Here is a 23,717-nt window from a genome sequence, read left to right as displayed (position 1 = left end):
GGTCCAAATCAAGGGCATAGAGGCAAACAAAGATTTAAAAAAAAAAAACATGCAATAAGAGTGTCTGGGTGAGGAACCTAATACACTACCAAGCATAGAACAAAAAAGGTAAAAAGTATGTCACTGGCAGAGGCCAGCAGGCAACTACATACAAGAGTCTTTAACCAGCCACAAAAGGATATACAATCATTTAAAAAAAAAAAAAAAAGAAAAATACAAGTTGAAGATTTCCTTTTGCAGTGCTATCATTCCATTTGTTTGTAAACATCCGTGCTAATATCATTCAGCATAGGACTGTGAAAGTACAATACAACATACAATATGAGTATTTGATTGGATCTCTCAATCGCATTACCAACCCCACCACTACACTCATCTGGTATCTACATTTCCAGATGTAACAGATGCAGAATTACAAGAATAACTGTAGCAATCAAAGGTGTCAAACTCAATAGTCAATGCAGTGGAAAACACTCTCTCAGGGGAGCAGTAGATTATCAAATAAGGACTTCCAAGTCCTCCTCAAACTTTAGGCAAATAAACATCTCTCCAGTACAGGAGTATACAGTGCGAGGAATTCCAGCCGTATAATTATCCCAGTAAATGTAGGCAGCAGCCTTACCCCAGATCCCACACCTTCTAGAGCACAAGCCTCAGCAAGCCTACGATTAATACAAGTACTGGCTTGAATTAATGAATAGGGGTCTCGTAGCGAACAATATCACAGAAGCGAGAAGAGAAGCACCTAACTCAACTTCGTGAAGGCTTTGATTTATTTTACTTATTTATTTAGCGTTTTTATATAGCGTGTACAGATCAGAGTTTGAGAGCTTGTCCTGTACATGCGTCACAAGAAAGCAACAAATCATATACATGAGGGAAACACAGCTATAATAGGGGTAAAATAAAGGGGCATAAGATAATGTGTGGGACAGTAGAGATCCAAGCACAGCAGACTCAAAATAATCCAGACAAAATTCCAATATTTATAATGAATAGTTAGGTCATATCAAAATTTGTTATAAAAACAACACAGCTTTCACATCCAAGCCACTAATCAGTAACAACACTGTACATAAAGCATTTCATTCACAATCTTAGACAGAGTCTGTAAGTAAGAACTGATCAAGGAGGAAGTGGTTCTGTCCACATTTGAAGATGAAGACAGGAGGAGAGCTGATGGTTTGAATAGCAGGTGGAATAGCATTCCAAATCTTAGGTGCACAGCCTGAGAATCATAGGATCAAGGTATATTTTTGTACTTTGTACTCCAAAGGCGTTTCAACAAGGAGGGTGTTCAAAGTGTGTGGTTGGCAAGAGCCAAATGGAATAGTAATCCTTTTCTTCAGCAAATTGGTTCGCACTAGGTATACCAGTTTCTACATCAATCTGCCATCAATTGAGTGCCAACTAAGAGCTCCCGCAGGCTGCACCAAAGCAGAGACCATCCTGGTGCATCACAGTCTTGATGTGTGGCAGCGCCCGCGGGGATGATCCTGCTACAAAATTAGCTGTGGGTTGCGGAGGCACTGCTTTGGCAGCTGCTTGATGAGGCAGCGAACCAGGATCCACTGGACGGGGCGCACGGCCAGCTTCGACGGCAGTGGCCCCGAGGTCAAGGTTCCCCTCCCTCTCCCCCCTATTTGCTGCTCTCTACCCGCGGCAGTGGGAAGTCAGACCTCGCGGTCGATCCCTCTGAAGGTGGTATAAGCCACGGCAGAGTTAGGCAAAATGAGCTGAAGGCGGGCCCGGACACCCGACAATACAGCGGGAGAGCTGCCAAGGTTTCCTTCTCTTCCTTTGCCCCCCCCCCCCCCTTCAACCCGCTCCCCCACCACCAGCTCAGAGGACAGTTGATTGGTGCTGGCCCCGGAGGACCCAACGAATGAGAAGAGAACTTTGAGGCCTGGTGAGGTGCCTGATCTTTTGCAGGGGTGATGCTGGGGGCCTCCAGACAGCCATGGCTGTCTGGGGCCTCCAGACAGCCATAAGGAAGGGAAAGCTTGCTCTGCAGGGTCCTCCTATCCCTTCCGACTTTTTGACTCTTGGGTAATCATTGGCGGACCGCTAGATGGTCCTCCTCCCACCCCCAGCACGAGGAGATTGCAGCCTGGGTGAGCACTGGCATGAGTTGTGTGAAGCTAGTGGGGGGCAGCGAGTGAGAGCTCTGCCTGCACGTGATTCCTACCTGGGCCTGGTGGTGTAAGTGGGTCGTGAAGCTGTAGACGGCCCTCACCCTGGACTCTTGTGGAGTGGAGTATATTGCTGGGGCCCAGTTGCTGTTCCGGGGCCTTGGGGAGCTGGCTTTGCCATGGGGAGAGACATACCTACCGAAGCCCAGAACAAAACCAAGATCGACCGCCTGATGGCCTAATCACAGGGCAAGCAGGGGTTCCAGGACACAGGGGTTCCCCACCTCATAGGCCCACCTCTCCAGGGGGATGATTCTGGAACCATTTTGTTGGCAACTCAAGCCTTCCGGATTGGTAAGGTCGGGCTGGAGGTCTACCTCCTGCAATAGGACCAATGTGGGGTGGTGGACAGGGTGACTGAAGCGGAAGGACGAGTCTCCATGGCATAGGACATGTTAGGTGAGCTGCAGGCCAAGGTCACGAATTTCATGGGTGTAACACGATGACTGGAGGAGACGGTAGCGATTACAGAGAAATGTGCTTGGCACTGTAACTTACGCTTTGTGAATTTTTAGGAGGACGTTAAGGGGACGACACCAGAGCGCTTTCTTGAAGAATATATTTCATCCTGGGTGACCTCTGACCAACTGTCCTCCTTTTTTCGTGATCGAGAGAGCATATAAGTCCCTGTCGCCCAGGCCGCCCCGGGGGCCTCGCCTTGTTCAATTGTTACCAAAGTGCTCAACTACAGAGAATGGGATTGTATCCTGCAGGACGCCCAACAGGATGGGAACCCGGTGTGGTTGGGTACCACAGGCACACTGCGTTTTTACATAACTCATACCCAGGATGGGTTGTCCCTACTTGCACTTCGCCTCATTGAGGCACTACTAGCTGTGAGGGCTTTTTACCATAGACAATGGCCTCCTATGTATTGATGACTTGGAACGTTAATGGTCTTAATGACCACATAAAAAGAGGCGCGGTTCTCCCTTTTGCGAATCAGCAGTCCCTGCGGTTTTGCTCCTACAGGAAACTCAACTACTTGGCAATAATTGCTCCTTGTTAGTCCATTACGGATTTGATAGGGTCTTCCTCACGGGGTATCCTAGGGTGTCCAGAGGCACAGCGGTGCTTCTCCATAAAACAGTCCCATTGGTGGTCTAAAAGGTCAGCCAGGATCCCTTGGGTTGGTATGTAGTGGTGGAGGGTACTCTACAAGGACGCATTTACCACTTCATTAGTGTATATGTCCCTCCTACCGTCCACAGCATTGTTCCTGGCTGTCCCTGGCTGTCCCTGCTGAGCTTTACCTTGTGCCTCCCAGAGAGGCGAGGAGACTACTGCGCCTGGCGCCCCCTCGCTCCCGCCGCCGCGCTCCTTCCTGTGTGGCCGCTGTGTGGAGTAACGGGGGAAGAACTACATTACCCAGACTCCCCGGACCCAAACATCCCGGAAGCTGCGCCAGGAGGGGATTTAAAATCTGAACCATTCCCCGCATCGCGGGCTCGCGCGCGGGCGGGCTAAGCCCGGGCAAAGGGCGGGCCGTCTACGGCCGTCCAAGGCCGAATAAGGCTGGGCTGGGCCTTCCCTCTTTCGTTGGCTACTCAATCTTTACAACTCGTTTAAGAACCAGGTGACTGTCTTTTGTTCAATTCCATGTATGGGCACAAGATGCCTGCTCTTTGTAGCTGTTGACTGTTTTCCATTTCTTGTGTTTTACCATTCCATTTGTGAGCTAACTCTGGGTTTAATTGTTCATTAGTGTTTTTACTTCTGTGATATAGAACATATAGTAACTCACTATGGCTACACAATCCACAAAAACAAGGTCTTCCCTGTTAGGTGGCTCAGTGAGGGGGACTCTGGATAATTTTATTACTAGGGCGGCATCCGTGTTAGAAAAAGAGATTGCCATCACGGAACGCCGTCTCTCTTTAGACCCAGTGTTCCAGAAGCGTTCCTCCTTGGGTCAAATTCAGCAGGTTTGTTCTCCGCCAATCAGGATTTCGGATCCTGAACGGCCTGCCGACTGTGGTCTTCCCGCGCAATTGCGTGATACACCGAATGTAATATCTATTTCAAATGAAACTGGGTTATTCTCTTCTAATTTGGGACCCTTAACGGGTACTTCTCCTGTGGACTCTTCCCCTACTCATATCGCCTCGACTTCTAAAGGGAATCCTGGTAAAAGAAGGTTCTCTACTTCAAAGCCTGTGGCAAAAAAAACATATACCGCACCAACAAAAAAAAGGAGAAAAGTACGCCACTTGGATGCGCCTAAAGCCATGCCCCAACCTATACTATCTCCCCTACGATCTAAGCAAGCAACTCCACCGCCACAGCTTCCCATGTTTCCCTTTTCTAATTCAATGTCAGATGTCGAGCGCATGGTGAGAGCTCTACTTTTACCTCTAGTAGAGAGAGTTAAGAACATTGAGACACAATTAACATCTTTAGAAGCATCTCATGCCTCCCTTATCTCCCTCCTACCTTAGTGCATACTACCATGGAGGAACTACGGTTGCAGATTTTTCGGCTTTCCCACAAAATAACCTTTATTGGCAGGGATTTTAACAACATTATGGTCAAGGTTACTGGCTTTGTAGTATTTTTTTGTTACATTTTAGTCTGCATTTATCTATATCTTTTGGCCATCTTATTGGTATTTATCCAGATTGATTTTCTGTGTTGAGGATAAATGAATTTGTAAAATGGCATATTTCCACATGTATTTAATTGATAAATAAGTCCTCATAATTTGATGCATGTCACATTGCAGCACATGAAGCAGCCAAATATTACTAAACATTACACCCACAGGTAAATATTAGCATAATATACAAATATATTGTAACATATGCCTGTATTTCGGGGGGGGGAGGATTGAGGGAAATTGGCATGCCCATTTTGGGCAGCCCCCACCACTATATACATATATTTAAAAAATCCCTGGTGCCTAGTGTGCTTTCTGCCCCCCCGCCCCGGGAGGGGTGGGATGATTGGGGGCTATTGCTCCAATCTTCCTTCCAGGGAGGCAGAAAGGCTGTGGCAATTTTGGGGGGAGGGGGGGGGGGGGTCATTTTGGGCAGCCCCCACACCTAAATATGACCTAAAAATAAATCCCTGGTGCCTAATGCGCTTTCTTCCCCCAGGGGGAGCAGATTGGGGGCTATTGCCCCTATCTGCCCCCCAGGGGCGGCAGAAAGACTGAATATGCCTAAAAGTAATTGGCGGGGAGCAAAGGCCCTTGCCCAAGGGGCCACTACCCCCTCCCTGGTGTCCAGTGGGTGGATACCTCCTTGGGGATCGCCCTCCTGAGGCGATCCCCAAGCATGGATCCACTAGGGCGATTCTCCCTAGTGGAGATTCTCCATTTTCCAATACCACCTCTCCTGTCTTTCTATGTCCTCGGAGTGCAGAGATAGCCTCACAAGCACATAGAAAGCACATAGAAAGAGAAACTGGCTCATTTCAGTTTCAATTTCACTGAAAAGACGTCTGCGCGAAGTGCGCGCTGATGTTATTTCAGGGAAACCAACTAAACAGCTTTGGGAGCTGGGGAAGCTCTTCCCCAGCTCTTGAGGCTGTTTAGGGGGCATGAGAATCGCTTTGGTGCCTGCACCAGAGGGATTCACTGTGCATTGGCGTCGGACGCGAGGAAGCCATCCGACGCACATGAGCACTTTTGCGTTGGACGGCTCCGGCACGTCTGATGCATGGACGGGGTTAAATATTTAAGGCTTAGGCTACTAATGTATACTGTTAAATACAATGGAGAATTTGAGACTTGGAACAGGTAATCATTAGCTAATTTCACCACTCCACACTCTAAGCAACAGATTTATTGAAAACCCCCATATAAACAGTAACTTGTGCGTGTTGAGTTGGGCTGGTGAAAAAACTATAGCTATATCACAATACCGTACAGCAATACTGTGGGCAGAAAATGTAACGTTGGCGACTCACGACATTTAAACAGATTTCACTGGAATAAGAATATTACGGGTGTCTTCTACCATATGATGTCACCAGACGTAAAACCCAATATGATATCAAATGATCACTCTGGAATCCTCCTTGATGTAGAATCTTGTACAGGGAACTGCACTACTTTCATTGGCTTACCCCTCTAAATGAACTGTAAAGGGTGAACATGAAGGATATTTTTACCTGTGGTAAGAACTTGGGCCATATTAAAGAATTACATTATAGTCTGGGATTGAAGGAACAAAACTAAACACATCTATTGGTAGTAATAAATAAACTTATAAGAATTAATATTGAACAATAAAACCACTAACCTGTAACTGAAGAACACCCCTTTGCTCTGGGATGTGTGCCCATTTGCCCTTTATGTTGCTCGTTTGCCTTTTGTTTCATTAGCAGAAAAAGCTGGGCTGGTGATTTTGGCGGCCATGCTTCTGAACTCACAAAACAGATATTTTTACCTCGAACATCTGCAGCAGGGGCACTATGAGGCACTAAAGAAAAGAGAACGTGACATTAGTTGAGTAAATTGATTAATCAATATCCCACCTCCCCCCGGTTGCCCGGCTCACCCGCAGGCAGGAAACCCAGCTGTTAGCCAATGCTGCACATCCTGCACAAACACCGAGTTGGAGGCATGCCGATAATGTTGCGGGTTTAGGGAGCATTTCCTCGCCCTTCCACCCACCCTGAGTTTTTTCTCCTGGGTGCTGGTGGGCCTCTCTGCCCGACTCTCGGCCTCCTTCCCTTCCCTCCGGTTGCCATCACAGTCCCATCGTACTGCTGCCACATAGTTGCCAAGGTATCAGATTGCTATGTGTGACATTTTCATAATTTCAGTGTAATTATGAGTGACATTTCAAGGACAATGAGTGACACTTTCTCGCATGCAAAATCAAGCAATAAAGACGAGGGAAAAATACAAAATATTGTAAATTACACCCATTTGAGCTACAAAAAACTAAGAAGATCTTGAAACTGCTGCAAAGCACCAGAAATGGAAGGGCACTAACAGAAGACAGACTGCGTGACTGCGGTCCTCAGTAACAGAGGGAAGGCAGGCACTGCAGCTGCTGAGAAGATGATCTAATTGATCGGATCCTTCATGACCGCACACTAGCCTAAAAAGCTAATTTTACAGCATAGCGAGTGCAAAGAGGAGATTATACTGTCACAGTCTCACAGCAGGCTGGGTCACGTCATTTCCTTGAAAGGCTACTTCCCTTCACCTGGGACGGACACAGGCCCCTGCAGCCCCATCCCTGCTCTCACAGCACACCTGGAGGGCAAGGGAAGGGTCAGTGCTTGCAGGACCCGTGCCGGTTGGCGGTGAAATGCTCCGGGAGGAGGGACTGCGGAGGCTCGGGTTGGCGCCTGGCCAGTTTTCTACCAGCACCACTGGTATTTTGATGTACCGGCTGGTACAAAAATAAGCAAAATCACAAAAGCAGTATTTTTATACATTATCTGTACATCCTTCAAACAAACAAAAATAATTCGAAAGCCCTTTTAAATGTGTTCTAGGGCTACTTTAACGATTCCTGGTTAATATTTGTAGGAAACAACGGCAGAAAATGATGTTATAAATAAATGTAAATGATTTTGTTGAAAACCATATTTCATATGATACCAGGGACTTTCAGACTCTTAACTGGCCAGTATTTTGTTGGTGGAAAGGAGACGACCATAGCTAAGGAAAGATCACTACAAGTACCAGACACAGGTTAGTTTAGAGTGGTGCTGTACCAGATGGTAACAGGGTGTGTGCGCCGGTGTTTTAGGAGTCACCATAAGAAGCTTGATGTAATGTAATTCTTTGCTGCATGTATTGTCTACATTTTATATGAAGGAGATGCAGCCCTACACTGCTGATAGTGTAACGGAACCAGTAGTAAAGAATCATGGTGCATCCAAAGGTCCCAGAATGACACAATCGATCCTCTATCTCAGGCGGAGGACAGGCACCACTTGACTCTAGCAGCAGAGGTGGGCGCTTGGAAAAACAAAACTTTAAGCAGGCGCCCACTGTTGGGGTGTTAGCCTCGGGAGTCAATCACTGCGTGATTACAGTGAGAGGCGCGTCTTGGCAAGAGATATGAAAAGGCAAAGTGCAGCCCCCCGGATCCACGAGGCACTGACTGTCTATTTAAGGATAACAGTTTTGACCAGCAAGACACGGTTTCGGGCAGTTTTGCGATGGATGTTAATCACCTGCACAGGGCCCGGGCACAGAAGTTAGTTCTGCAGACGGCAGCCACGTGACAGTCCGAGAGTTGAGGCAATCGCGCCCAGCACCGAACCCGCGGCAAGAGCCCGAAGAGGAATGCTATGTTCATTATGGTTACGCTGCCAAGGATGGCAGCAAGATATATTGTACCTCAAAATAATAAACAGATTTAAATAAAAAAATAAAAAAGAGCCCGAAGAGGGCTCGAGACACTGTCAGCAGCGTTCTACCAGGCAGAGGCTCGGGCTGCTGAAATTATTAAGTGTTATTATAATCGTGATTAACTCAACAATGAGAGTCCTGTCTGTCAATATATTTATTATTTAGTCACTGTGCACAGACTGAGCACCGCGGCCAGCTAAGTACGAGCGACAGCAGCACGATGATGTCACAAAAAAGAAGCAGACTGAGGCAATTAAGTGCACCATGCAGTTCAAATCAGAGGGACTGAAGTGGAAGTGCAGAAATCTGCTACGAGCTTTGAATTAGCCAATCGCACATCAGCTCGAGTCCTAGTTCTTCCCTTCTCTTCGCGCATCTTTCTGCAAGCAGATTTTAAATCATTCCACACAAAATTGTATTGTATTCTATTTATTTGTAAAATGTACGAACGCATAAACGTCATGTCACTAAACCAGAAATATATAAAACAGAATTAAAAACGTTATAGTAAATTAAATTGGTATTACTTTAAAAGTGTACAGAAATGTAACAAATCTGAAACGCTATGCAAGGTGGCAGGAACTTATTTACTCTTACTGTCATCACCGAGAAGGCCTGCTCCCTGGATGTGCGTGTTTTTGTTTTGAGAACAGGGAGTTATTTCTACCCCATGATGTTAAGTATCTGCACACAACGCAGTCAGCAGTGAGACTGGCACAGTACACAGGGTGGCTGTACAGGGGGGGTCGGAGCAGGCAGTGACGCGGGGAAGGCTAGAAGTCCCTCCGTGAGATTGCGGTGCTGACAGCAACAGGCCGTGGCTCATGGGGCGAATCAAGAGCTCACGGCATGGTCTTGTCCCAGAGCCACATTGTGCAGAAGCCGGTTATACAGCCCCACCATGGCTGTGACCCAGCCCACATTCATTGAGCACTCGGATGCCGCGCTCGCCACTACTGTAAATGCAGCTCCAACTGCATTCGCAGTCACTACATGCTTCACCCAGGCTGGGCGAGCAGGTGGACAAGGTGCTAACATTCGTGATTAATGCCTTTTAATGCGGTGATGCGGACCACCTCATTAAAATGCGTTAGTCTAATGCCTGATGCGTGGTACTTGGCAGCACTGCTGCCACCATCTTTGTGCCTAACTCATGCAGGGAGCAGTGTGAGTTTAAGAGTAGGAAAGGGCAGATGGCGGTCGGTGCTGGTACCAGTGGTGGCAGGGTGCACTGGTCTTTGGGACACTGAAAATGGCATTGGGCTCCATCCCAGCTTTTGGATCCCCGTCAGAAAAATCTGGGCAATCCAGATAACAGCAGGAGTTGGCTTGTTTGGTAGCCAGTGACCCTCTCCCATGGTCTTATAGTTTATGGAAGGTCATCAAAGGACCCGGAGGTCTCTACGCGTGTGGAAGCAATTTGAAAGCAATTAATTGAACCTTCTTGTTCCTTGTGCCTGTGGGTGGAGGTGGCTGTCACCAATAACTACCTGGGAAGGAGGTAAATGGCCAATAGTCTTTTTTAAGTTCAGAATTTTTTTTTTTATTTAAACAATAGAGGGGTCAGCATACAATACAAAATATTAATTCTTTCATTACATTGCAATTCCATCTTAGAAGGATTACTCAGTTCGGGCCGATTAATAGATAAGGAAAAAGTAGAACAATATAAGTGGAATATGGGCAACATTAGAGTAAAAATAACTTTAGGAACGTTTGGGAGTTTCAAGGTGGTTTAAGGACCTCCTGCTGGAATGGCCGTGGCAAAGCGTGTCGTTTGGCACTTACATCAATATACATTGTAACAGGTGACCATAAATTTAAGCGTTTCGCTGCCAAGTGTATAGGATAAACAAAAGAGGTATCTAACCTATAGTTATGACACACGGCATACCACCAAGCCTTATAAAAAATCTTTGTAAAGTCTTTCCAGTTTGTGGTAATTTGCTGAAAAGCAACCGCAATTAACAAATCAATGATTTTGATATTAAACATAGAATTTTCCCAAATATGTGACAAACTTCCTAGAAAAACATTAATAAAGGAAAAAGTAAACTTAGTACCATAAATTCGGTTAATTTGGGACCAAACTTGTTGCCAAAAAGTATATACACATGGACAGTAAAATAACATATGGAATAAGTCGGCATTTGGAGATGAGCATGTCCAACAGATGTCTGGTACAGTTGAAAAGGTTTTACTTAAAGTGGCCGGTGTAAATAAAAGCCTGTTGTATACGAAGAACAATGTTTGTGTTATGTTAGCTGCTCTGGAAGATTTACGTAATTTGATCCATATATTTGCCCAGAGCGATAACGGCCAAGAGGTCATGAGGTCCCATTCCCACAATTTTTCTACTTTGGACTTCGGTCTGAAAAGGCTCGTATTTTGTAAATAATTATACATAGTGGAAGCTTTAGGCCGAGATTGTAGCAGAATGTGGAGACTTGAGGAAGTGTCTGGTGTGCTGGGGGTGTCAATTATAGTAGAGAGTTGGGTATATATATATCCATCACTGCTTCCCTGAGCAGGTTGCATTTATGAATGAATGAGGTTGGGAGATTAAATGATTTACTCAGTGAGATGAATGATACAAAATCAGGACCTGAGAATAACTGATGAACCCATGATAGTCCCCGTTGTCTCCAAGACTTCCAATAGAATGGCTTGTTACGGATGAGCAGGTTTGTGTTATGCCAAATTGGTGAATTAAGAAAGGACTCTAAGGTAATATAAGTGGAATTAATGGTTGACTCCAAGAGTTTGGAAGTAGTCTTAATTATGGGGGTGGAGAGGGACTGAGGTTTCCGTGAAAAGGAAAGATATTCGCGGAAGGAAATGGGAGATAAAAATAGACCTTCGAGTGAAATCCAAAGAGGGCGTTCATCTGTGGAGTTGTGGGATTCAAGTCAGCATGTGAAGTTAGCATAACGTATCTTGGTCTGTATCTCTACTCCATAAACAGCGAGAACTGCTTTAGAAGGTGACCCATTCGTTCTCTGTGTCTTGTATGATAGAAAGGGCCGAAAAGCCATACTACGGCCATCTTGGATTAAGACCAGTCGTGCCTCAGATCACGTGGTTCTTCCTGAACACCATCTGTTTGATTTAGCTCGTACCAGCCTAGAGACAGGGTGAATTGTATTTACGACCGAGGCCCAAGGCCACATCTGCTGTAGGGAGTATCAAGCGAAATTCCTCTGTGCCCGAGACGAAAGGGAGTCACCCCGCCGACCTTCTCTGTAGAAGATAGTTACCTTATGTGTGCAGCTGAAACTAGATATGGTATGAGCTCATTTAGGAGCCCCAGGGCTAACTGGTATTTTTCCATTTGTAAGGCTTTGTATGTTGAATCTGTTATGTATATAAGTGTGACCCTGCCAAGGGGCCGGCAGTCTTCCTCGGCGCACCTGATGGGTGAGGATCGATGAGGCTCCTCTATATAGAGTTCTGTTGTGGCCAATAAACGCTTGAACCTTCTACGTTGCCAACTGCTTATTTTTGACTTAGTAATGCGGGCCACTGGTAAGTGTAGCCCTTGGGATTACTATTAGATTACTACAGTTGGCGACCACGAAGGGACCCCGTTATAGGGTCTTTCCTCCCCCGTATTCGGGCGGCAGGATCGAGGGCGTCTTGGCTGGGCGGGCGGAGGGGAGTTCGACGTCCACTCCGTACTCCCGATCGGGGTGCCCTCTGCTGCTAGTCACCCTTCACCGGGGTCCTACGGGCTTAAACCCAGGAACTGGCCGTGTTGGCCATAGGAAGTTGGCAGCGGAGAACGAACATTCGTACCTGGGTGCACCCGGTGAGTAATTTGTTTGTTTGAAGCATGCGCTGTTGAGCGGTGCATTTGTTTGACGCACACGCTGTTAAGCGGTGCATTTGGAACAGTTAACTGTATTTGATTTGAGGGGTCGTGAGTACCCTAGGAGAATTACGGAGGTCTTGCAGGGTGGTCCGGTAGGGACTGACTGTAGAGACTCAGCGGATCTTTTGTGATTTTGAGACACTGATCAGATGCCTAGTTATTACCTGTGAGTAATACACGGCCGGATTGCACTCGGAAAAGCCTGTGGCTGTAACTGGGTAGCCATGAGACATATCTGAAGTACGGCTTGGACTACATCAGAACAGTCTCAGTGGTGAACCAGGGAGGTCATGGGATGGTCTGTAGTCCAGTTCGTGGTTACCCCTGTCTGACAGCCTCTTGCCAGTCTGTTGGGAGACTGCTTGTTGTGATTCTGTTGATCCTTTTTGAATAATTCTCCACGAACAGGAGTCGACGGGCTCGGTTCGTTTGTTTGGATGCATCAAGTTTGGATAGGTTGAACTGCAGAGAATAATGTCGACATATATGTCATCTGTGATATAAAGTCTGTTATATGTTATTTGTGTCTGTCTACTAACCAACATGTCGTGTTTCAGCAGATTGAATTGTTTTGGTTGCTGTTGCCGGACTAGCGACTCTCGTTTGGCTGAGTCAGCCTGCCCCTCCAGAGGGCAGCCCTAGCCATTTCATGTATGTGAAGCATGGAATTGCCCCCATATTGTTTAACACCTTGTGGCATAAGTATACTAAAGGTAATGAAGAGTTGCAGTGGCCAAAGACTGGCTCATTTGACGAAAAGAAAATTGCCTTCTTGCAGGAACAACTATTTTCTAGACGCAGTAGGCAATCTATGTTTGATGCTTTGAACAGCTGGCAGAAAGAAGCCAAACAACGACGGATGAGAGGGGAGAAGCTAGCAAAAGCCAAGGCTGGGCAGACCATAACTCAAAAAGCTGTAGCCTATGACAGAGCTAGGGTAGACAAAGGAATTGATTGTATGAATCGTGAGTTTAGATTGAAGGTCGATAAAAGTTATGTGGCTCGACCCAACGCGGAGGACGAAATAGAAGACTTGCTGGACATGCGGCCACCGCCCCCTTATGTCCCGCAACGATTATATCTGGAGGTACCAGCAGCTATCGTATCGGCTGGGGCAGGAACAGTTGCCCCTACGCCGGCTCTAGTTGCCTCCACCGCAACTCCGGTTGCATCGGCGCCTCAGCCTCCCTCCCTCCCTGCGCCTGTCATCGATCTCTCTCGGTTGTCTTCCTCTGTCTCGGAAGTTATGGCTTTATTGCCCAATTTGTTGTCAGCCACAACAGCGGAAACTCCCCAGTTGTCACCAGAGTGCAGTGGTGTTTGGGTTGTGTTGGGGGTCATGCTGGGCGTAAATTTAGGGTTCAGGGTAGGTCAGTGGTGTTTGGGTAGTGTAGGTGGTCGTGCTGGGGGTAGATGTAGGGTTTAGTCTAGTGCAGTGGAGTTTGGGTAGGGGTTGGTGGTGGGGTAGTGTTTTAGGGTTTAGGGTAGCGCAGTGGTGTTTGGGTAGTGTAGGGGGTCATTCTGGGGTAGTATGTTAGGGTTTAGGGTAGTGCAGTGGTGGTTGAGTAGTGTAGGGGGTTGTGGTGGTGTAGTGTTTTAGGGTTTAGGGTAGTGCATTGGTGTTTGGGTGGTATAGGGAGTCGTGCTGGGGTAGATTTAGGGTTAAGAGTAGTGCATTGGTGTTTGTGTAGTGTAGGGGGTTGTGCTGGGTAGTGTTTTAGGGTTTAGGGTACTGCAGCGGTGTTTGGGTAGTATAGGGGGTCGTGCTGGGGTAGATTTAGGGTTTAGGTAGTTCAATGGTATTTGTGTAATGTAGGGGGTCGTGCTGGGGTAGTGTTTTAGGGTTTAGGGTAGAGCAGTGGTGTTTGTGTAGTGAAGGGGGTCATGCTGGGTATAGTGTTTTAGGTTTAGGGTACTGCAGTGATGGTTGTGTAGTGTAGGGGGTTGTGTTTTATGGTTTAGGGTAGTGCAATGGTGTTTTGGTAGTGTAAGGGGTCATGCTGGGGTTAGTGTTTTAGGTTTTAGGGTAGTGCAGTGGTGTTTGGGTAGTGTAGGGGGTTGTGCTGGGGGTATTGTTTTAGGGTTTTGGGTAGTGCAGTGGTGTTTGGGTAGTGTAGGAGGTCATGCTGGGGTAAGTGTTTAAGGGTTTAGGGTAGTACAGTGGTTTTTGGGTAGTGTAGGGGTTCGTGCTGGTGGTAGTATTTTAGGGTTTAGGGTAGTGCAGTTGTGTTTGGGTAGTGTAGAAGGTCGTGCTGGGGATAGATTTAGGGTTTAGGGTAGTGCAGTGGTGTTTGGGTAGTGTAGGGAAGCATGCTGGTGGTAGTGTTTTAGGGTTTAGAGTAGTACAGTGGTGTTTGTGTAGTGTAGGGGGTCGTGTTTTAGGGTTACAGGAAAGTACCACAGCATGTAGGCTTTAGCCCCTTTCAGCTTCTGTTTGGGCTCTCTGTAAGAGGGCCTCTAAGTCTTGGGGAGGAAGGGTGAGGAAAAGGCCTCAGAAAACCCTCACAATATGTGTTGACTACATGCTGACCTCAGAGACAAAATTGGAGGCCACTGAGAATTTAGAGGCCAGCCAGGAGATAATACAGTGGCACGACCAGAAGGCCATTTTGGTTGAATATTAACCAGGCAAAAAAGTGTGGCGATGGAGCCCATGGAACTCCATGTTCTCCAGGGCCAGTGGACAGGGGTCTATGAGGTCATGAGGTTGCTCAGCTGGTGTACCTACGAACTTCAAGGAACACCTTAAGGGTCTTGCATGTAAACAGACTCAAGCCACACGGAGCGGTCCAAAATCATCATGCATCATGCTCATGGTGAGAGACAGTGGTGAGGAGAGGAGAGTGAACCCATCCCAGACCTCCTGCCAACAAGGATGGAAGTAGTCTTCCCCCTACATTGACAGGTCAGCAGGGGAACTTTCGCCATTGGCTGGGGATAGCTGCCTCTTTGTTCTCAATGACCCAAGGCTCACCAATTGGTGCACTCATGAAACTGAAACAGGTGACCGCAAGCTTTAAAAAAAACAGTATTTACAAACTGTACGATAAAGGGAGAGCCAGCATCAAGGAGGAGGTGTGCAAGATGTTGAATCTGGGGGTGATAGAGCCCTCCAGTAGTCCCTGGTGCAATCCAGTGGTATTGGCACCAAAATCTGCCCCACCAAGTAGCACTTCAAAACTGCAGTTCTATTCGGATAAAGGAGACTCAACTCAGTCACAAAGACTAATGCACACCCCATTCCTAGAGCTGATAAGATCATTGCCAGGTTAGGGGTTGCCAAATACCTTTGATAGGTATTGGCAGATTGCCGTAACTGAGGGACGTTAGGAGAGTTCACCTTTCTCTATACCAGTAGAGAGGAGTTGGCCTAATGACTAGGGCGGCCAATCTTGAATCTGGGGAACGGGGTTCGAGTCTCGGCATTGACGCTGAACATCCTGTGATTCTGGGCAAATCACTTAATCTCCCCGTGCCTAACAAAAATGAATGTGTCCTCATGTAACGCAACTGGTTTTATGTAAAGCGCTCTGATATCTGATACATTTGGGTCAAGTTCGTGCTATATAAAACTCCGTAAAATAAAAATAAAAATAAGAAGAGCTCTTTCAGTTCCGGGTTATGCACTTTGAATTGAAGAATGTCCCTGACACATTCCAATGGTTGGTCAACCAGGTCCTGTCTGAGTTGGAAAACTTCAGTGCAGCCTTTCTAAACTTCATTGCTGTCATCAACTCCAGCTGGGAGGACCAACTGCAGGAAGTGCTTGAGGCCCTTCCTCAGGCAGGCCTGGCTTCCAGACAAGAGCCAGATAGGGCACAGATCTGTCATTTACCTGGGACACCTGGTTGGTGGCCATGTACAGCTTCTCCAGCCACATATATAAATCATACTAGACTTGGAGCTTACAAAGACACAGACCCCTGGGAGGTTTAAAAAGGAGTATTGTAACATTGTTGCTCTCCTTACTGAGCTGACTTCCTAAAAGCAGTTGAAAAATGTGATGTAGACCAGTGGTTCCCAAACCTGTGACTCATGAGGACCCCCATTGAGTCACTACTGGACCCCCAAGCAATTTGTATGATTTAAAATTTAAATATTAAACCAGTCATTCGAAAAAAATAAACACAAATGTATGCACACCAAACAAATACTGGAATAACTAAAGATATTTGTGTTTTCTATTGAAAATAAATGTCAAAATCTAAACATTTTAATGGGAAGTTTGGTGTTGTATCTCAGCGACTAATTTTTCAATGTTTGGTTTTGTTTCGCAGTAGCCGGACTGGAAACCTAAAGCAGCCCTGGCAAATGTTGTCAGGCCAGTCCTCGTACAGTGCACACGAAGTGCAGCGAGTGAGTCTGACCACTACAAAGAGGGCATTGGGGGGGGCTCCAAAAAAATCTGTGGGGGGGAAATGGTTTATTCTACTACAAATTTGTCATTATATATTGAATTTTTAGAACTTTTAAAGCATATTAAATGGTGACATTACTGTGCACCAGAATACGACAATCTTTTTTGGGGCTCTTCAATGATTCCCTAACTATCACCCTCTAACAGTGACTCTCATCTCTCCATATCACCTCTGTCACATGTATTTCATTTGTTTTATAGCACCTCTCATCCCAGTGTAGGATGTCAGAGCACTTTACATCACACACATATAGAGACAATGAACCTACGTGTGTACATCAGTGTATAGAAAGTGTTACATAAGGCAAAGGGGACTACAAGGTTTAGGACTCACATGTCATCCATACTGGTAGGCGTTTTTTAAGAGTGTTTGGTCTGGAGAAGCACAAACTCAGGATTCAGAACATAACACAGTGGTTCACGTTGACTTTAATAATGAGAATTTATTCCTACCCAAACAAACTTGTTTAGCAGCATCAGGATAATGAAAGACTGGGAAAAAAGCATAACTTACTAACTTGTGCCATGCAGTTTGCATGCAGCTCTTTGATAGCAGTTCATAGCTCACTGTACTAGATTACAATTGTAACTTAAAAACTGCACAGTAACAAAAATAATATCTTTGACAAAGGCAGTAACCCACTGAGCTATGCACATAAAATACTGTTTTTTTAAATGCATGGTACACGTTCTTTGCAGCATGCATATTATCCATCTGTGCTCTCTTAGATGAGTCAAAGCTGCCACTGTACAACATTCCCATCTCACTCTACTGCAGGTACATTAATCACCAGAGGAATCTTGACACTTTTATTGTTGCCCGAAAACTGCTGATTGCACAAGAAACTTTGCAGTGCTTTTAAAACTGCTGCCTGCCGAAACCCTGGGAATGTGTCAGGGACCCCTGGGGCTCTGCGTACCACAGTTTGGGAACCACTGGTGTAGACAAAGGTGTGCCAAACAGCATGTATGGCATTAGGGCACTATTGTCGCAGCTGAATGAGGAAGGCTTATGCCACCAAGTAGACTTTATCAGTAGACTGCTACTACCCAGGGACAGAGGGGGGAGTGCAATCAAGAGGCATGGGCAGCCGTGTGGGATTGAATAAACTGAGACTTGTTTAAGATTAATTTCTGGGACCAGGCAGATCATGGGCCACTAATGCAAATGAAGGGTGAGAATCCTAAACTGTCGCGGTGATTCATCTCCCTACAGGGTATGAACTTCATTTTGGAACATCGTCTTGGGAAGGACCACACCAGTGCAGATGGGTTTTCTGCCTTAGTGAAGAGCGCTTCCATGGAGTTGGTAGTCCCTCCACCTTCAGCTAAGGGATTGGAAGTTAAATGTACTAGTGGACTGCAGCACCTATTGTGCCATCCACTACAGTGGCAATGCAAACATGGCTTCAAGCCTAGCGTAAAAACTGCAAGTCGACCTGTCAAAACAAACCCTTTTGACAAGCCAAAACCTCCCTTTCAATGTTAATAAGTCACTCCTATGTAGGTCTTGTAGCCTACAAGCCAGGGTGCATGTTATTTAAAAGTAGGACATTTTGGGGAGGAGCCAAGATGGCCGACGGGTCGGACGCCTGAGCTCCCGGCTCCGTGGACCGTCCGGCTTCTTTTGTTAATCCTGATTAATTCTCCTGACCTGCGCCGCCCAGCCGCCGCGGATTACCGGCATTGAAGTGACTGGCGTTCTCCTGACACCTTTGTCGGCGGGTTTGGTGGCTGACTCGGTGTCTACTACGACCTCCGGCGCTCCCACGGGTCCCTGCGTAGATGGCCGCCGCTGGACGCCGAGGGATGTGGACGGGGTGCTGAGCTGGAATACTGCGGGTGATCGCGGGGGAGGAAATGCTGGCCGTGCGACTGGAGTCAGACCCTTATGTCCGGGTCGGACTCCCCCGAGCGCCGGCAGTGGTGCGGACGACGTCGGAGCCCCCTAATGCTAGCTCTCCTCCGCCACCCTGAAGACAAGCGAGCGGACTCCATTTTGTAGCGTCTTCCTGCGGCGAACGGCCGGTTCTCGCGGGGGCCGTGGGGCGCTCTCGCCCGGTGCAGCTCCCGAGTGGAGCACGACGCTTTTCCGGTGTCTACATCCTCGGATCATAGTAATTTTGTCCCGTCACTAATTGCCCGCAGTGGAGATGACAATGGCGTCTGCTCTTCTTGCTGAGACGCTGGCTGACCCGGGACTCGCAGTGTCTGCGCGCCCATGTGCCCCGGAGCTGATTGCCGCATCGGAGGAACAGCGGGATAGTGCGGACCGATGCTTGGTACAGAGGGACCCGACCTGTGGGGATGTATTGGCCGCCCTTGTGGCGTTAAAAGTGGCAATGCAGAGTACTTGCCAGGCGCTGACCCGGAGAATCGATGAGGCACTGGTTGCAACGGGATGTTCCCGGCTGGAGGATCCCCCGCCGCCCCTGTTTTCTCCTGGAGGTGAAACAATGTCGCAGAGTGGGGGGCCGGTGGTGCGGAGTCCTCCTGGCTACAATGTAACGCGTCAACCCATCGACACGGATACAGTTGCAGGGACACCCTTCACTTTGAACGTTGTGACTCTGCCTACGAACTACCTGCTGAGACCTAGCCTTTCGCTTCCCGTGCCAGATGTTACCCTGAAAGCACCTATCGCTCGAGCCTCTGTGGCATGTTACTGCTGCGTTTGGGACCCTGTGGTACGATACGTCTCCATTGTCCCCTTTCCTCGAGAGCGGCCATCTTGTCTCTTTGTCCTGGCTGAAGGTGACTCGCAGCAATGGACGGGCCTGAATCATATCTGCCGGTCCGGACAGGGGTGATGGCATGCCGGTTGTCGCTTTGGTTGGATCGGCATACGGGGCCCTGGACTGATACACGTTTTGTAATTTTGGACGAGTAGTCTTTAATGACCAGTTTTTGTTACATGTCGCTGTGATTTCGCCTCCTGTTTCCTTCTTCTGCCGGGGGGAGGACTTGTGAAGTGCTGAAGTGCTGGGTGTTATTGAATCGGGACCTCCGGGTTTACGGGGGTCTTTTGATACTGTACTGTACATGGCGCAGGATGTATGAGCGGCGCGGGAATCCGGGAGTTCGGCAGTGTGGTGGGCTCCTCCCCGCTTTATGGTCTTTTTTCCTTTCTTCTTTCCTTAATTCTATATTTCGGGTTCCTATGGGGCGACAGACACGTAGCTAGGGGGGGGGGTAGGCCATAGCCTCGGCATGCGTGTAGGGTGGGGGGTCTTCTTCGATACGTTTTTTGTTACTATGGGCCTTCTTTTTCTTTCTTCTGTCCTTTTCCTACTTCTTTTTCTAGGGTCAGTGGGGGGGAATGGTGTTAGGAGGGTAGCGGCTGGGAGGGACATTTCGCTGCGTGTCTATATCCTGGTATTATAGTTTCGTGCCGCCATTTTAGATATGTTCACTGTTAGTTGACTCTCCTGTTGGATGTTACCCATTTATCGTATGTTCGTCTGTTCTGTGCACTGATCCGTTCTAGCTCTGGATCTCCTTAACTTTAAAACTTTTTAAAATTAACCTTACTGTCTCCTGCCACTCAGTGCACGTGGATTTTGCAACATAGGTCGTATGCTTTTAGGTGCTGCCGTGCCACCGAGTGGACGTATACTTTGCTATCAAGCATCAGAAGTGTCGAGGCCGGCCGGATGGTTGTAGGCCCGTATTTGTCTTGTACACAGTGCTAAATAAAGGTTTTAAAAAAAAAAAAAAAAAAAAGTAGGACATTTAGGAATGTAACGTTAACATGTCCTTACAGTGCCTGTGCAGATAGTGTACCACTTTGAACATCTCTGAACAAAGTCCTCAAACCCTTTAAAATTACGTTTTTCCTTTGTGCAGTATAGTGATCCAAGAAGGGAAAGTTAGTAAACTTACAGCAGAGAAAACATAACAATGTTTTAAAACCTAAAATGCACACCATAAATTAAATAAGATCCATTGATCAAGGATGGATTTAGGAAGCAGGTGACATGACTTAACCCCTTGCAGCACATCCTCCAGCATTTCAATAACCAAAAAGCAGACAAATGTAATTATAAACAGACATCCAACAGTGCCAACAAACCAAGGAAATGGCAAGTAATGCCATATTTAAAAAAGAAATTTTAAAAACACGCCGCATACCAACACTGATTTTACCCGAGCAACTGAGCATAATTTTGTGTTTCACAGTAGTGGAATCATGCACACCTTGAGGCTACTCCCATGCCTGCCTTGAGTTTAGAAAAACAACAAGTTGGTCTTATGATTTAATATGCAAATAAAGTATGTTTTCTTAACAGAAAGATGGCAAGTAATAAATGTCAAAGTAGACAGGCTTTACTAAACAAGAACAAAATGACTGTCTTTAAAATATTGTAGAATGTTCAAGGACCAAATAAATCAGACAAACCTGTAACTTGATGCTCTTTCAGAGGCTGTGTGCAGTTTATAGACTGCAACCTGGTTTTAACACTGACACTTCCTGATAGCTGCTGCGTACTCTTGCCTGAGGAATTAGCGACTGGAGTTAGGAGAATATCTCTCTGGCAGTTTCCCAAAGTGAAAAGCCGCTCCGTTTGTGATGGCGTTTGAGCAAGTTTCCTCTGAGCCGCAATTGTTTTCATTCTTTCAAACGCCTTAATTGGTGATTCATAGTGAGACTCATGCTTGTCCATACATTTTTGGGATATAATGTCTTTCATGCTTGGAAGATCCAAATGCGAAACAACTGAGGCACTTTGTGTGACTGGGCATGTGCTTATGGCACTGACGTCCGGGAAATTAGCTGGGCAGGGGCCTTCCCCCATTAACGTAGATTGCAAAGCAGTCCCCTTGCTGTTTGGGAGATTGCATCTTCCATTAAGTGTAGCTTTGTAAGCAGGGTTGTTTGTGGGAGATACTCCATTAGTTACTCCTAAAGGAGATACACCAGCGCGGCGAAGTTTCAGCAGGTCTTTTAAGGGCGTGAGAGAATCCGATGGGATATGGCCAAGAAGAAGAGTATGCTTTGGCAATTCCCCTCTTATGCAATGTGGAAAGTTTTGATGTTTGCCAAACCCTTCTCTTTTAGATGGTGTTACAATCATCTTCCTTGAACGATGAAATTCTCTTTGATGGACTGGAGAGTTGCTGCCTTTAAAAAAGGAGTATATGTTCACCAGTGAACTGCAAACTTCATTTCTTCACATGGTAACTAAAACACAGAAAAAAAGTTCAAAAATATTAAAGTTCACTATAAATGCCAATTTGCATTACAAAAAGAGCCTAATAACAAATACAAGAAATCAGTAGAGAGCCTTGCTGTTGGAAATGTGATTGCAAACGGCTGGGTCGAGCGGCCACAGTCTCGATTTGACCTGCGAGCGAGCTTTCACGTGGCTAAAACAATTTAATTTGATATAATAGGATTTTGTGAGGAAATTAAAGCAGACATGCCTTTCTCAGACAACAATGTATGTGGTACATAAGTAGCACCACCAGAGTAACATGACAGTTAGAAAGCAGAAAGAGGTAGAGAGAGGATAACCAGAGCATCTATGAAGGCACTGAAAGCACTAGTTGGCTGAAACAGGGACTTCGGGGTATGCAGTCCTTCCTTTGTTATTTTAGTCGACTGCACTGGCTAGTGTATTCCAACATATATTTTCACCCCTGTACTGTTTAAAAAGTGTTTCAATTACATGTTTGATTTTAAACCAATATTTATCTTTGTTTTAATTGTCTACCAAAAAATTGTTTTTTTCATTAATTTCTCATTTCAGTACATCAACTCATTCAGATGTGCTTGATGCTTTTGGGGCAATGCATGTGTCCGTGAATCCCACAGGGCAGTGCATGTCATTAGCCCTCGATGAACCTTCTAATATTACCTGGGCCCCACCTGTTATTTTGTGAACATGGTTCCCTTGGAGACAGGAAACTCACAGGTGACACAACATGCTATATGAGAGCGCACATAACCAAAGAAATCTTGATAATAAAATGTTCTACATGTTTTGATATGTAGTAATTGATATGTAGTTAATATTAACTACATATAATAATTAATGTTGATATGTAGTTAATATTAGCCAACAAATGTGTTATTCAAATCTACATAAAGACATTAAATATCGAGCATTACTGCCTAATCTACTGGCTGCTCATCATGAAAACATCTAAGGCCTTTCTTCCTAAACTGAAAAGCAGCAGTGCCTAAATGCCTGGCCTTAAAAGGCTATATAATAGGCCCTAAAAGTTAAGGTTTTTGTTTGCAATCTCTAGAAACTGTGTGTCTTGTCCTATACCCAACCACCAAATTACACACAAGGATGACTTCTGGTGAAGCACAACACTCATGACACTCACTCCTTCCTTGTTAATACAACACTCATGGCTGTATTTGCAATAATTAAAGCTCGATCTGTTTACTGAACCACAGGAATAACCTGATAGAAAGACCATACATCCTCCCAACCCCAGAACTTTCTTTGCTGCTGGTGACATGCTGTTCAAGCTTCTACTCCAGTTATAACGTCCAAAAGAAGGCAGCCATACCTCTCAACTTTTGAAATCTTTAGGGAAGATATTCCTATTTAAATCCATGAGAATTAATAATATTCTGGAGAGGGCAGGAAGGTTTTCAGGTTGGGTTATCCCATTCACATCTACAGAAACTTTTTGCTTAATTGGACGGTGAAGATGAAGCCAGTGATAGTAACACCATCCCGACATGGATGTGATGAGGGTAATGGACCCCTACCAGCCAGACTACCACGACCACTGCCCAGGTATCACCTCTAAAACTTTGACAATCACCATAAAGTATATCTCAAACAGAAAACTAACCACCCAACACAGAATTTGCTTGTTCATTTGTAAATAGCTCATCAAATTCATATATATTTTTTTTAATCTGCCACTTGTGTTAATGGTTTTATAGGGGTTAAA

General features: G+C 46.2%; 1 protein-coding gene across 5 annotated transcripts in view; it reads right to left on the bottom strand.

Annotated features, from left to right (window-relative positions):
- The window catches only part of MIS18BP1 (MIS18 binding protein 1), a 772,466-nt gene that overhangs the window by 475,261 nt on the left and 273,488 nt on the right, over nt 1-23,717 (bottom strand). For all 5 annotated transcript variants that reach the window (XM_085627030.1, XM_085627029.1, XM_085627031.1 and 2 more), the window contains 2 exons: nt 21,199-21,981; nt 6,437-6,616 (listed from right to left, as the gene is read on the bottom strand). In XM_085627030.1, coding sequence (XP_085483156.1) covers nt 6,437-6,616; nt 21,199-21,874 — 856 coding nt within the window. In that variant the 5' untranslated portion in view covers nt 21,875-21,981. The remainder of the gene's footprint in view (nt 1-6,436; nt 6,617-21,198; nt 21,982-23,717) is intronic.

Source organism: Triturus cristatus, chromosome 9 (genome assembly GCF_964204655.1).
Source record: "Triturus cristatus chromosome 9, aTriCri1.1, whole genome shotgun sequence".
Taxonomy (NCBI): Eukaryota; Metazoa; Chordata; class Amphibia; order Caudata; family Salamandridae; genus Triturus; species Triturus cristatus.
The sequence above is the reverse complement of the archived record's forward strand: the minus strand, read 5'-3'. Positions and strand labels throughout refer to the sequence as shown.